The 15861-nt window shown below is 37.0% G+C and overlaps 1 protein-coding gene across 8 annotated transcripts in view; it reads right to left on the reverse strand.

The window, feature by feature from the left end:
- The window catches only part of PCLO (piccolo presynaptic cytomatrix protein), a 318646-nt gene that overhangs the window by 112692 nt on the left and 190093 nt on the right, over nt 1-15861 (reverse strand). For all 8 annotated transcript variants that reach the window (XM_021539594.3, XM_021539592.3, XM_021539591.3 and 5 more), the window contains exon 9: nt 11026-11107. In XM_021539594.3, coding sequence (XP_021395269.2) covers nt 11026-11107 — 82 coding nt within the window. The remainder of the gene's footprint in view (nt 1-11025; nt 11108-15861) is intronic.

Genomic DNA, 15861 nt, shown 5'->3' on the forward strand with positions numbered 1-15861 from the left:
ATCTATTTGCAGTATTAATTGAATTAAATTGCTTGAAATCCACGTGAATTGTGTATTCAAAGGATAGCTTGCTTCATCACATGCCTACAACATGCATGCAATTTAGCTGAGAAATTATAGTATCTGAGACTTTAGAATGACATAATTATGGAGACATTGACAGAGATCCTTGCTCTTTCAAGTAGCAAAGCATGTACATTTGTATGAACCTATATTTGGCAAATGCTGTTATGCTTTTTAAATATCTGCTTTTAATTGACATCTTTCACATCAAAGGATGTACAAATTAATGGTGGGTAAAGCATACAATAATTCTGTGTAAAGCATCATTAAATCACATATTTTCTTCATTAAAAAAAAATACAGAGATAAAAACATTTTCATCACTCATTTCAGCTGGAGAGAAGTAGATCACTAGCCTTACTTATGTACAAAATAATGAGTGAAAACAAAAGCTTAAAATATAAAGTAATAAGATGAAATAAAATAATCTTATGCATTGTCCATTTTTCATGTTATTTTCTTTCAAAAAAACAAAAAACCACAAAAACAAGACCAAAACCAAAACTTCCTATACTAGTTAAACAATTTTTTTCTTTGAAGAAAATTCTATATGAGATGATTCACACTTTGGTCATGGAATTAAAAAGCTGACTTACCCATCTTCATCGTAATGGGTAAATAATTAGTTTTCAATTCCTGGTAGTTCATTTGTTCATTCCTGGTAGTCAGAATGAACAAACTACTTTTCACCCAGTGAGCTCTAAGTGCTCTGCTCTGGCTGACAAAGAAATATTTCTTGGATCTTGCTGTATTTTCTCCTGTAAAGACAGGATTTCAAGCCTATTTATATTTTATCTATTGAAAATATTGAGCTTACTACTTCTGTTTGAAATGACTGGCCAGTTTATAACCTTGAATGAAGATAGTTAAAAAATACCCATTATATGCTTTCTCAGACCTTTTTTTTTTTATTTTTTTTTTTTATTTTTTTTTATTTTTTTTTTTTTTTTTTTTAATTTTTTTTATTTTGAGCCTTAATTTCTATTTCTCAGGCTATTTTGATATAACCATTCATTCATCATTCTCATTTAGATTTTCAGATCAGTGAACTTCTGTTTTCTTTAGAAGTCACAGGATGAGTAAATCATCAGAAAGCAAATCACTGTGTTTTGAATAAGAGAAGACACCTTTCTGAATTATGAATATTGATTTCCATGGAAAATATATTCAAGAAAGCATCCCTCCAATTTTACACCTAGAAATCCAATCCTTTTTAGGACACTTCAAAGCAAAAAGACTGGTAATTAATTAAAATGGTTTTTACTGATCTCCCAAAGCTGTGATCCTACTCTCCCATCTAATCTTAACTAAAGCTTTAAGATGGACCATGTTAAGCTAAAAAAACACCTTAAAACCTTTCCCCACCCAAACCAAAATATATAATAAGATATATTAAAAAATAATATATAATGCTAAACTTTGACAAGGTTGATCATGCAACTAAATGGTTTTTATATATTGATAAACAAATAAAAAAAAAGGTACTAAATCACTACAGTTAGCTAGTAAATCTCTGATTTATACAGCTGGACATTTGAACAAGGAGAACTTGAAGCTTTAGGTCACTTGCTCAGTGGATGATAGGAAGGTGCTGGATGTAGTTTTTCTGGACTTTCCTATGCTCTTTGATGCTGCTCTCACAGCATCCTGAGCTGCCCAGCTGTGAGATGAGTGGGTTCACATTGTTCTTGGGGAAGAACTGATGGAAGGGCAGAGCTGAAAGGATTGTAGTGAATGGAATGACATCTGGCTGGGGACTGGACACCAGAAGTGCTCTTCAGGGATCAATTCTAGGGCCAGGTTTGTTCAATATGTATGTCAAAAATCTGGATGCAGGAGTTGAATGCACCACTAGCACGTTTGCTTATGACAAAAACTGGAAGGTGCTGTTGACTCCCTTGATGAGCAAGAGGCCTTTTAGAGGAATCTAGATAGACTGGAGCATTGGGCTGTGATTAATGGGATGAAATTTAGCAGGTGGAAATACTGGATCCTGGACCTCTGACACTGGACACAAGTGTAAGTGGCTGTAAATCGGAGAGGGATCTGGGAGTGCTGCTCAGCTGCAGATCCGTGTGAGTCAGCCAAGGGGACAAACCCTGTCTGGGGTGGCATCAAACACAGCATCACCAGACAGGCAAAAGGGCTGATTTTCTACTATGTCTAGCACTAATTCAGCCTCATCTTGAGTACTTTGCACAAGTCTGGGCCCCATGATTTGAGAAGGATTGTCAAGGTCCTTGAATGTCTCTGAAGGAGGGAAACAAGTCTGGCGAAAGAGCTGGAAGTGGGGAGAGTCTGAGGGCTTTGGGTTTGTCAGGTTTGGAGAAAAGGCTGTGAGGGGCAACCTCATTGCTCTCTATAGCTTCCTGAGGAGAAGTGGAGAGGGAAGTGCTGAGCTCTTCTTCCTGGTATCCAGTAATAGACCTTGTGGGAATAGTTCAAAGATATACCAGGAGAGCTTTAGACTGAGAAGGTGGTCAAAGACTGGAACAGGTTTCTGTGAAAGGTGGTAAATGCTCCATGCCTGTCAGGGTTTAAAAGGCTTTTGAACAATGCCCTTAACTACTTTTACTTGTCTTCCACCTTGAACTAGTCACTAGCTAGACTATAAGGTTTTTGTAGGTACCTTCTGGCAGAAATTCTGTATTTTGTATTTTTTATTTCATTGTGTTCCATTCCATTCCATTCCATTCCATTCCATTCCATTCCATTCCATTCCATTCCATTCCATTATGTTAGCAAATACTTCAAGTGCTTAATAACTGTGGAGTTATTTTTATGATAATCCATATTTGGAAGAAAAAATATTGAATGGCCTTCTTTGCTTTTTGGCAATTAACCAACTCTGTAACTTTCAAAAGGACCTTTCATTTGTCATTTCATATCCTTCCACACACCATAAATTGTTTCAGTGATGTGTACTCATTACATTTGCACACACACACACTCACACACAAACACAAACACACACACACACACACACAAATATATATAAAATATATGATCAGTAACCAACAACCTGACGCTAATAAATTCGGTCACTGGTGACCTGGCAAACATTACAGCAAATGCATTTTTAAAATTCATCACTCTTTTTTCCTCATTTTCACCATGAAGTTCTTTCTGTCCTTTTAGATATATTCATTCTGAATTTCTGTAGCTCAAAGTGTCTCAAACACAATGAAATCCTATCTCCTTGTATACTTCATTGTGTCACAGTAGCAACAAGGCAGAAAGACTGTAATTTACTTTGCTGGAATACGCTGACTATAACCTGAGCTCTGCAATTACAATTCAGACTTTTTTGTCCCTTATGGAGATAATAAAGATCAGGCTGTTGCCAATCTGTTGCTGTTGCTCTCAGGACACAGGGAAGATCATGAAATCTTACCATCTTTTCACTGCTTTGCTGAGCAGCTCCATTAGAGCCATTAGAGGATAAACAGTCTAGATTTCCTGGAACCATTTCAGCATCCAAGCAATTATTAGACTTCCCTTTACAAACAAATGCTTATAACCCCTTACATAAGTTAAAGGTGAAAGGAAAGAAAGAAAAAAAAAGCAGTAAAAAAATTAACAACTCGAGGTCCAGCAGGGTTTTACTGGTGTTTATGGTCCTGATTTTACACAAAAGTGAAAATTAATTTTTCAGGGATGTTTCCTCTCATGAAAGTAAATGGCATTCCAGCAGAAAATGCAAGGACTGATTATTTTTAATCATCGTATGGGTCCAATGCATAGCAAAAATTCAACACATGCAGGAGAATGCTGGCACATGACCCAGAAGCTTTGTGCAAACATTGTTCATGTGTTAACTCAAGCAAATATTTCCTCTGGGCTAATTTTTGAAAGTATGAAACCATTTTTATTTCTAATTATATAAACAAGGAAAGTAAAGAAGCAATTAGAATGTACAACAGATTTTCAGTAATCACATGTGTTTGTGCAAATTGGCATTGGAAACTGTATGAGTGTCAGCAGCAATCTGACTTTCTTCACAGTTAGAAATAGAGCTATATGAATTTTTAATTGACTTTTAAGTGACTGAACTATAAGAAAGATATTTAAAAAGTGCTGTTGATTTTGATTTCTAAGAGCCCTAAAGTATACCCTTCAAGATGGTAGCTGAAACTCACTATTTCTGTAAACCCATGATCATTTTAACACCTTCAGATATTGTGTGCTTTGAAGTTGAAACTATACAGAAGTAAAATGGAAAAATTGAAATGGGCTTTAACTGCAAAATTCAGGGCTTCAACACCTATCTCTGAATAGGTGGAAATGGGAGATATGTTTAAATTTCAAAATAGAGACAAAGCATTGTGTTTCAGATCCAGGAGCCAATGCACAGACTTGACAAAATATGTTTTTCATCACTTTCTAATAATATTAAAAAAACCCCACACTAGAACAAAACCATAATGGTAAATTAAGGCAAACAAGTACAAGGGTGATGGTTTTTTGGTCAAGGTCCAATGGTAGCAAATGCATGAGAAGAAAGTATGCAAACGAGACATTAGGCGTGAAAGACTTTGTAATGTGCCAATGTACCATGTCAGAGCAATGATCAAACAATATGAAACCTTTCAACACTGTTTGGCTATGAATGGAGACAGAACATACCTTCCTCCTGTGTTCATTTACTAGACATTATCTCCTCTTTACTCCTCCAGCCTTATCTAGACCAGACATATGCTAGGGTGCTGGTAGGCCCTTATCTGCTGGAACAATTTTACACCCTGTTCCATTGTCTGTATGAAACAGAAGACTCAAACACATTAAAAACATAAGTGACTTCTCTTGGAAAGGTCAGAGTTAAAAGTACCATGAAGAAATGCAAGCTATTTATTTAGACACTGTAGTTATATTTAGTTGTGATAAAGCAATCTCTAAAGTCTGGAAAGCAGAGAGAAAGGAAATATGACAAGGCAAACAAAAACAAGTTAACTCAGGAACTTAAAAACAGTAGGGAAAAATAATGTGTATAATAAAATCCAGCCTAAATTTTTATTTGCATTGCTACTCTTACGCAATTCTCTGGAATACATAACATGGTCACTCATATCAGAGGTTGGTTATCTATATAGGTACAACATTTTCAAGAGTGTCCTCAGGAGAATTGTTTTGGTGTTTCTAAAAAAATTAGTTTCAATGAAGTTGTTTCCTAGAAACACAATTATATTTACTCAGCTATTGCATTTCTTGGCCATTGCAATTAAGGCATAAAATACATATGAAGTCAAATCAGGAGCTGATGAAATTCAGATATATTGCAGATGTTTTAAAAGCACAGCATTGATTTATATCAGCTGTGAATCTGTTTCATGCTGATGTGAACACTGGTTATCATCCTGAAGGATCATAAAGTGTTTTATGAATTAGCTTCTTGAAGCATTTATCACATCTACTTGAAAACAAGATAAAAGTCTCTTCTTTTTGGACAATCTGTCACATCAGAATCTATAGTGCCATCTATGGTAGACTGTACCTTTAAATCTATACAATCCTTTGTAGGTATTGATTTTCATCTGTGTTTACTGATAGACACCAATGGCTCAAGAGGTTCCACTGACTGACAGCTGAACCTCTATGGAAATCTGGGGGCTTGACTGAACTCTAAAATTCAGTGTTGCAGTGATCTATTTATGTAGTCTTTTCTGCATGACAGCTATGAAAATAAATAGAACCTTTCTATCCAGCAGACACATTGCCCTCTCAATTACCTCTACTCAAAATCTTCAACAAAAGTTCATATACTGCAATGTACATAAATAACTGAACTGCCAAAAAAGTTTTATGGAAAGTATTTTTAATACACACACCAGTTGTTTTCATATTAAAATAATTTGGAGACAAGAGACATAAATATAGAATATATGGGGTCTGTACCTCTACAAAGTGTTTCTAAAACACAGAAGAATTTGTTTTTATTTAGAAAAGTTTAATGTTACTGAGTTCTTTCTAAAATTGATATTAAGACAGAAACAGATATCACTCTTTCCTTTTATTTCCAGTCCTGTCCTCATTTGCTACCACGTAATTTCCCAGGAAAATCTCTGCTGTAGCCTGACTGTAACAGGGTTTTGCCTTCTGTACCATGTCTGTGATAAGGAATGAGTGTTTGAAGGAATGATGACAATTAATTAGGGATTAAGTCCTTCCCCAGTGACAAGGGAATATTAGAGGAGGGTATTGCTTTTTTTGTGCAAAGTATTATCTCAGTTCTTCCCAACATTAAATGAAAGAAGTATGAGGACAGAAGGTGTGTTGCAGTTCTCACTCTGACTTCTCACATTGACTTCTCACATTGAACACAGACTGTGACTATATTTAACATGTTTTTAATTGATTACTAATCACATATTTGTTTCACTTTAGTATTTTGCTTTAAGAATTAATTTTGCTGAACTTGCAGATGAAATAATCCTAAATATATGGGGTTGTTTATTTAAAAACTGACTGTAGTAGTGAGGTCTTGAAAACTCTGAAATGCCTTCCTCTCCATTTGAATAAGCACTGCATGAACTGGCACACTGCAGAAATGTAGTGTTGTTTGCAGGAATCAGCAATCCTTATGGAGAGTATGAGGCATGTCTGACGTGTGTACAGCATTACAGCTACCCTGTAATTCTACTTGCAGTTTCACTGACATCACTGCTGAGGTAGAGATCAGGGATGCAGTCTTCTGGTCACCATCTACTTCACTACTTCACTTCTTTGCTCCACTACAAAGTTTGCAGATTTTTCTGAATAGTTTCTCTGCCTTTTTTTTTTTTTTTTTTTTTTCTTTTCTTTTTTTTTTTTTTAGCCAGAATTGAAGAGGATGTTCCCCAACATGGACAGTCTGGCTGCTCAAAGGTACTTTTTTTTTTTCCTGGAAACACAGAGCACCTCTCCATTTAAAAAAGAAGAATTACAAGAATTACTTCTGACTCAGCCTATGTGAGGTAAAGGAGTAAAAATTACCTTTGACTGAGTGCACTCATTGTACCTATAGACCTACTGAGATGTGTCTGCCTTGTTGAATTTCCCCCCCAAGTTTGCCTAAACAGCTTCCTGATCAGGAATAACACAATATAAGTTATCTTTGCACCATTCCAAAGGTATTGCTGTATCCTTAATTCACATTTTCAAATAAAATGATGGCGTGATAAAAAACAGAAGAGAAAATTCTAGCAGTATAAAACAGCACTTATGCTTCTCTGCTAAAGCATCCAAAAGGAACAAGGCACTCTCAGTGAAAACAATGAGTTTCTGGAGCATTAAACACTGCTGTATTATCATTCACTGAGTGCTGCCTTCATTGCTTTGGCACATTAGCACATCTGTGATGTCAATTCTTATTTTTTTTTCTTAATTGCAGATTATTAATTAGTCTTTATTAATCAGAATAAATTCTTGGAAATTCCTTCCCACCTTTCAGCATTGTCTGAGGAAGGGACACTGCACATCTCAAAAAGTAGATCTGAATGCTCTAGATTATGGCATATAATAAAGAAACAAGAGTTTTCAAGAGAGCAGCCAGTGAGCAAGTATACTTTTTTTTCATTCAGCACTACTATTCTCTTGTCATTACAATTTTGGCTTGGTTCCTCAATCCTCAAATACCTCATTCACATGCCAAAATTCACATTATATGCCTCTGTGTGCAAAATTATGCCAGGTTATGTAAGAGGCATCAAAGGCATCTGTACCTCAGAGTCAGTTTGCATTAATCAAGAAAGCAAATAAGCCAAATACATGTGCACATAATGTGCAGTACAAAAGTCTGAATTTTAAAATATTTGGGATTAGTCTTATTAGTGATATTCAGAATGTGACAATTTTTGGATTCATAATCAGGCAGCAACTTCTACTGTGGTCAGATTATGATGAGACCTGTGGAATTCAAGTTATAATGGTGATATTAGGATGAAATCTTTCCCTACAATTACAGCTGCTGTGGTAGAGTTTGTTATCTGGGCTGACCCAGCACACTGAATCATTAATGCCCAGGTTGGCCCAAGAACTCCAGTGAGATGAGATAATGGGCTGAAGCACTGCCCAGTTTCCCAGCAAAGCAGCTGGTCAACAGTTACAGGAATTCTCCAAGTGGGAATTTTGTACAGTTTAGGACATTTCCCTATGTAACTCCTGCTGTGCACACTCCAGTTAAGATACACTAACTGTACACTGAACTTGTGTTCATGAATCCCCTGAGGAGAATCTGTCAATCTCAGGCATCTCCCCAGGCAGCTCCTGCTTCAGAACTGACCAAACTGCACATAGATCATTAAAAAAATAAGCATAAACTGCTCCTGCATGTGCAAAAATGATCACATAGAAGAAGCTTTTGACAACACCCTACACAGAGGAGGTTTTGTACGTACTGTGAGGAAATCAGAGACAATGGATGGTGCTCACACTGTTGTGGTCACCCAGGACCACAGGCCAGCTGGCTTGTAAGAATCCAGCAATAAAAAAGGTTAGCTGAAGATGCTACTCAAAGGGTGGTTTCAACAGTGGCTGTTCTCTTGGAAAAATCAGACTCGTTATGTGAGCTTTACTGAGGGTTGTGGTTTTTAACATACACACTTCCTGTGTTTATACAACAAGTGTAAATACAGACAAAATAAGTCAAAACCTCATTTTGGTACTTCTGATAAGAGAGAAAGGAAAAATAAAAAGAGACAAAGGGAACAAATATAAACAAACAAAGCAAGTGAAAGAAATCAGCTGGGGAAGCAATCAGACATGCAACCTAGATGAATATCCAAAACTCTTCTACTGAGATAACTGTGATGGTATAAAAATATATATTTTTTAAATTTATCAATATTTCAAGTAACTTTTGCTGCATAATACACTTCTATGTGTTGCTATGGTTAACAGTCATAGTTAATAAAAACAGATGTTTACTATTAGTTTGCAGATATTGTTTAATAAAATTTAATTCTTTTTAAAACCATGTGCCTGTCTCTGGTAGAGGTCATTTGGAAAGCTGAATGCTAAGCATAATGCACTGCACATTTGAAGAGAGTTTTCACATAGTTAAATCATTCAGACACTTGCGAGAAGAGAAGGGAAGGAAGGGAGGTACATAGTCAAGGAGTTATGGTACTTCAAAGGTGTATAAGGAGTAAAAACTACAACTAATTCTTCTGTTTCAAGGCCAGCCACCCTATTTTACCTTTGTCTCTTTTCTGTGCAATTTCCATTTAGGCCTTTAAGTATTTGTAGGGAAATCTATGTATACATCATGCAGAACTATATCTGTGCAGGTCTCCAAGCATGTATCTGGACTAAAACACAAAAATATGACTGCAGCTTGTAGACAGAGCCAAGGTTGCTTTCTCCAATTAGAATTTCAGCACGATGTTATATAGCTATAGCAGTGAGCAATCCCAGTGTGGGCTATATAACCTTATCAGGACTCTGAGTAAATTTTTGATCCTATGTGACCTCATTTGTGCAAGGCATTAATCAATGCAACATCACTATCTACACCTTGGGCTGGCCCATCTCTACTCACAAGGCATTTTCCCTGAGGCACAGTGTGTTGCTGTGAGTGCCAGCATGAGAGTTAGTCAAGAATTTGGAACAGGCATTTCCCACTGCATAAGGGTAAGTAATTTTACATAGGAGAGCAGGCTTCAACAACACTAAATCACAAGCTTTACAGTTGCGTGGTTGTAATTCCTCTTATTTCTGAGTAAGGCAGCAGCTTGGATCACAGCATTACTCATCAGCCCGCAGGGCAAAGATCCCTACAAGGATGCCAAGGAGTTCCTGTGGACTGGGAGGGCCTGGAGCAGCACAGGCTGACACACAGCAGAGCTGGCAGCTCCTTTCAGATTGGGCTGTGTGGGTGGAGGGGTCTTTCTGCAGCCTGAAATCATCGGTGGGTGTTACCCTGACTAACAAGAAAATACCTCATAATGCATAGGGAACATTCATTTAACACTCTAAATATGAGGTGAGTACTGAGGATGGAAATTATCAAGACTTTACTGCCAGAAACCCTGTGAAAACAATATTTAGCAATTCAAGTAAGTTCATGCTACTTTCTATTTAATGCTCGAGGGAACACCAGGGTTGGCAGTCAGTAATTACTTCTGTGCAGAAACAGAGTTTGACACACACTATTAGAATCTTTTAAACAAGTTATAAAAGAAAGTCTGATGGTTTCACGACAAAATCACTTAAAGCATTTACCTCTGAAAGAACAAAACCAGAATATTGAAATAACTTTAAGTTCTGTATCAGTATTAGATGTGAGAAAGGGTGCAATTCCAGAAGCTCAGACAGACAGACCTTACCTGTGCCAGGTCCTGTAACTGGCAGCCTTTTACAGTTTGACACATGAAAATATCACACCGAGTTCCAGCTCTCAGCCTGGGAGGTGAATGAACATCACCTCTGCCACTTTCATCTCCTTGGCAAACAGACTCTGACTTACATGAACATTTGTGTCAGTGTTAGAGAAAAAGAAAATCAATCTGAAGTCCTATAATAAATGTCTCCATGTGAAGATATCACAGAAAAATGGGATCTGATTGATCTCCTAACCCCCTCTATGGGGGGAGTGGGGGTGGGGGGGGATGACTGGGTGGAGAGTTCCAGAACAGAAAGGATAAAATTCTCAGTTCTGTACATGTTGAACACCTACACAAGCTTATTTTATAAGGACTCATGCAGGGAATATAGAGTTATATAAAAGGCAACAGCAAACCAGACTGTTCATATGGATAACACAACAAAATTTCCTATGATTTTAATGTCTGTATAGCTTATATATCTTGAGCAGATGTCATGACCTTCTTCATGCACTGCTGCTTTCTGTTATAGACAATGAGCAAGATTTAAAATGACCACTGAATTTCCTGCTGCATAAACACAGGCACTATTTTTAATACTGGAAATCTGTTGTATAATTCATGCTAATCAAATTAATTATCATGTCTGGTAGAGGTTTTTTACCTGAAACTGTGTGATCCTTTGGGTCTCTCAGTAGTTTGAGCCTTGTATGAGGGAAAATGTACTGCAGGGGCTTCCCATTTATCTGAGGAACACAAATATGCATGTCATAAAAAGATACACCAACAGCAATTGCATAAATAATTTCAGACAGAAACACAAACAAGCAAACAAACTTATTTAATCCAGGGGAATATCACAATTTCTCAATTCAAAAACTCTCAAGTTTAGAGACATTTGTCAGACTGCAAATTCCTTCTGTGGGGTAATGAATATTTCTTTCCATAACTCCAGATTAATTTTAAATATGGCTTTAGTTCTGATTTTGTCTGAGTGAATAGAAGGTAGTCACTCTCTTCTGTAGGTTCTTTTAACCTTAATCCTTTATTCAAGCAATGCTTAACATAAGAAAGAAACAAAACATTATTCCTGTATTTTTTTAATAAAATTATTTTCTTAGACATGTAAACAAAATGCTAGTTTAATGTGCTACCAGCCATGAGTTACTGCTTTAGTTTCAGCAAAACCACGTGGTCCAATGTATTTCTTGTCTTCAAATCCTAAAAGCTGTTTGGAAGATCAAACTAAGACTCATATGATCCGTTCTGTATGAAAATGAGCAACATTTACCTGGGCTTATACTAGACCATGTCAAAGCTGAAAATAATGCACCCTACAACAGACTCTAAAGACCCAGTTTTCCTGTTGAAATGACCCCACCTGCCCCATGGCTTGGGCATAGGAGGGGCCAAGCTGCAGGGACTCACCACCTTCCAGGGGTGATTGCCCCAAGCCCACACCAAAATCCCTCTGCAGAATGTTGGCTGCAACGCTCCCCTCACAGCCATCAGCCCCCCTCTGCCTGCAGTTTTGGTAACAAAGCTGAGCCCATCACTTCCCTGCCTCTGCACAGGTCCAAGCGGGGCGATGCAGCCGGGCCAAGGGGAGGGAGCGCGGCTGTGCCGGCTCCAGGCTGGGACCTCAGGGAGCAGCTCAAGGAGCCAAGGGGACAACACTGCCCAGCATGCTGGAGTGCATCAGCAGCCTGCTGCCAAGAGTTTATTACTATTATTATTATTTATATTTAAGTAGCTTTAAAGGGATTAAGCTCCTCCTGAGCCAAGCACTTCAAACTTAGTTCTGCCCTGGAGAGTTTATGAAGTAAATGGATAGCACACATAAATGATGGGAAGGGAAACTGAGAAGTCAAGAGACTTGCTTAGCTCAATCTCACAGTGAGCAGAAGAGTTTATTTATTTGTTGTCATAATTTAGTTACTTATCCAGTGAATGATGTTGCATCTAGAAGACTCAAATCATCCCATAACACAGAGTAATATTGACTGTAATTAATGTCAGACATAAAGGAGATTGTGGATTTGGTAGCAGACAAGTGCTCCAGAATAAATCAGAACATGAGATCAGGCAGACATTTGAATTTATCATGGAATTTTGTCAGAACATAGAGTCTAATACTACCAGGAGTTGTAAAGTTCCATGAGGCTTACACACTCATTAATGGCTAGGGAGAAGTTATGTTTTTAATGACACTGTCAGAAATGCCAAGTTTTATATTACACTAAAAGTTATATTCAGCAAGTTTTATATAATAATAAAAGTGATGCATTTGTCACAGATAGCTTATATAAAATTGTAAAAAAACAGAAAGAATGCCTCTAATTTTATTTTGAATTAAATAAAAAATATGAAATATTGTTTACAAGATGTTTACAAACACATTTGAATAGATCTTTAGCTGGGATCCATTTTAGTGGGAATAATTCAGTTTAACTGAGGAACACTGCAGCTCTTAAACTTCAATTCATATTATTTTACTTTTTAATTTTTTAATAAATAACAATCCAAGAATGTTCAATGCCATATTGTACATTACTGCTAACAAATGCATTAGAAAATATAGACTGCCTCCTTATTTAGGCTATTACTTCCTCATTACTTCCAGAATTTTATGAGAAGAATAAATCTTTGTGATTCATACAGGTCTGGATAAAGCATTGAATTTTATTAGCATCTGGGGAAGTATATTATTTTTTTATAGTTGGTGGGTATCAGTACTTAAATGGAACATGTCATTAGGCCTTTACTTTCAGACCTTGCTGAAAGTTGCAGAACAAACAGGAGAAAACAGAGGTTGCTGTAAATAGATAATACCAACAGCAATTACATTGTTCTTGATGCTTTGCTTTAATCATTAGTGAGCATATTTATCTGAAATTTACTAGAATATTTCAAAACCTGTAATACACACATTATTCTGAAATTTATCTGAAAATTTACTAGAATACTTCAAAATCTGAAGAATTCAAATTATTTTGTGTTTCCACTTGTTCACATCCTCTTACTTCCACTAAAGCTGGTTTCCCTTCACCTGCATGTAAGCCAGGGATCCCTTCTAGCTGGCTCTTCCCCAGTTTCCCCAGTGAAGACAAAGAGGGATCCCAGTAAAGCCACGCAGCCGTGACAGTGGAAATCTTCACTGGTGCCGAGGGGCCATCCTGCCACTGCACAGCTGCAGGAGTGGAGAACATGTCAGCCCACAAGCCCAGATTTAGGTCACAGGGCAAAAGTTGACTTGATCCCACATATCTGCTACAAACCCCAGAGAATTCTGCCATCTGTCCCTGTCATGAAGATCCTTCCTCACCTCTTTGGGAGCATTCAGTACACTTGATTTGTAGTTCAGCACTGGCATGTAATCCTCTTCCTCAGGAAATGTAAGCTCTGGTCATGTGTTTCATGTCATTAGTCAGCTCAAAGGCCCTCCAACAATGGAATGAATGGGAAATAAATGTGCTGAGGGTTTCTAAGACTGCTACAGAAGATGAGTTTAAAAATTCATTTCATTTCCTGTTGTCTTTAAGTGTTCTGTCTGATAAACAAACACTATGGAAGCCTTATAAAGGAAATATTATAAGTTAAAGAGGATAATCAAGAAGAAAACATTTCCCCAGTGCTGTATTTCAGTTTAAGAAATAAAATTCATTAATTGTATTTTAATTTTTCAGGCCCTAGCCACACCTATAATGTATTAATTGCTTTGGATTGGCTCACCAAAGTAATTCCTGGTTTTAAATGGAGCAGCACCTCCCCTTCTGGTGATAGGGCCTGATAAGGTGACTTTCAGCAGCTACAGCTGGTTGTTGTCCTCTGGGAAATACCATTTTCAAGGGAAACTTTACCTGAGGTAGATATCCAGGAACCAGATTTGGATGTTCAAGGGGGCGGGTTAGGCAGTATCCATCCTAATTTCTGAATACCACAAGTACTTGAATGAGCACACAAGGCCTGTGAAAGCTGCTAGCAAGAATTTTTCCAGCTGTGGTAATTCTGCCCCTTTAAACCTCTAAATTCCCTCTGTGCAGGGCACAAATGTCAAGTTGTCTCAAAATCCTCAAGGTGGAAATTTCTTTCTGCTGATAGATCCCCAGTTATGGAGATAATTTGCAAAAGACACAGTTAATAAAAACTTAACAAATACAATGTTTCTGCTCATTAATAAATTACGAAGTGAGTTGCATTTCCTTCTGCAATTAGGTATATTCAACACTGACCTTTGCTCCAAAAGTTATTCTGGCATGCAGAGAGAAAAACATTTCTGAGTGACTAAGAAATGAGGCACTGCCACCTAAATTCTTTTGTGAATTACAGTGAGGGGGTGGCTAACAATCTACTCTTTAGATTAAATATTTTAACAATTACACTAAAGTTGGAAATGTTCAATTTCTCATCATATTTCCAGGGAATCTCAATCACAAAACCCCCCAACAAAGTCTCTAACAGAAAACAGCTTAATGCAATTCCAAATAAATTCTTGTTGTTAATTGGAAAACAATTAAAACTAAGTAGGTGGACTTCAAAAATGTGGAACAAAAGTTTGCAGGTAGCTTTCTGTACCTTTGTCACAAATGGTATTTTCTCATTTAGCCTCAATACTTCCCTTATGACCCATTTTTTCATAATTTCTAAATATCCAAGTGCCCTTAACAAGGTTTGATTTAAATTTCAAGAGAATGGTAATGACCCATGAATAAAATGGAATAGAATATAATTTGTAGGGTGTTTAGAAATAGGGGCTTGCATTCAAAAGGTTTCATGTCTATGACCCTTGCCTTTTTTGTGGTTAGAAAACTGTTGCCTAAGTGAACTGATGGCAATAGACTGGTATTATAATGAGTTTAGAATTTTACTTTTAATTTAGGGCTTAAAAAGACCCACCTATGATGACTGGAGGTATTTAAAACCCCTCACTGAAAAACTACTTGTCGCCTCTGAATTTACTCTCATTGTCCATGCCTTTTTCATGAACTTTTACTGCCCTGGCACCTCCTCCTCCTGTTCTTTCCCAAACTGCTTCTAGCAGCCAGTTTAGTTCAGGATATATAAATAATTTTCACAGAAAATAATAAGAAAAAAACTTTTTATGTCAGGAGGTTTAAAGAAGTTGTAGGCAAACTGGCAGTGACTAAGAAACTGTTGAGGTCAACAGCAATCTGGGAATTCTACAATAGATTATGTATTGATAAGGTCTTACCCTCCTCAGGGAAGCAGTCCAGAACCAATACATTGGGAAATGGCTATTAAGATATTAAACTGAACTGCAATTTAACATGATTTCATAATACTAAATAGCACCACAGAAGTTGCCATAGAAACAAATACATTTTAATATTTATAATACAGTATGTGAGCATAATCTCCTAGGTTATAAGAAATCCATGGAAACCTGGAGGTTCAGGGTTGTCACTCCGCTGCATTCTTGCTTCAAAAGCTCAGGATTATGCTTTATTTATTACCTTTGGTTGTACACACTCTGTGGGAT

The sequence above is a fragment of the Lonchura striata genome, chromosome 5, assembly GCF_046129695.1.
Source record: "Lonchura striata isolate bLonStr1 chromosome 5, bLonStr1.mat, whole genome shotgun sequence".
Classification (NCBI taxonomy): Eukaryota; Metazoa; Chordata; class Aves; order Passeriformes; family Estrildidae; genus Lonchura; species Lonchura striata.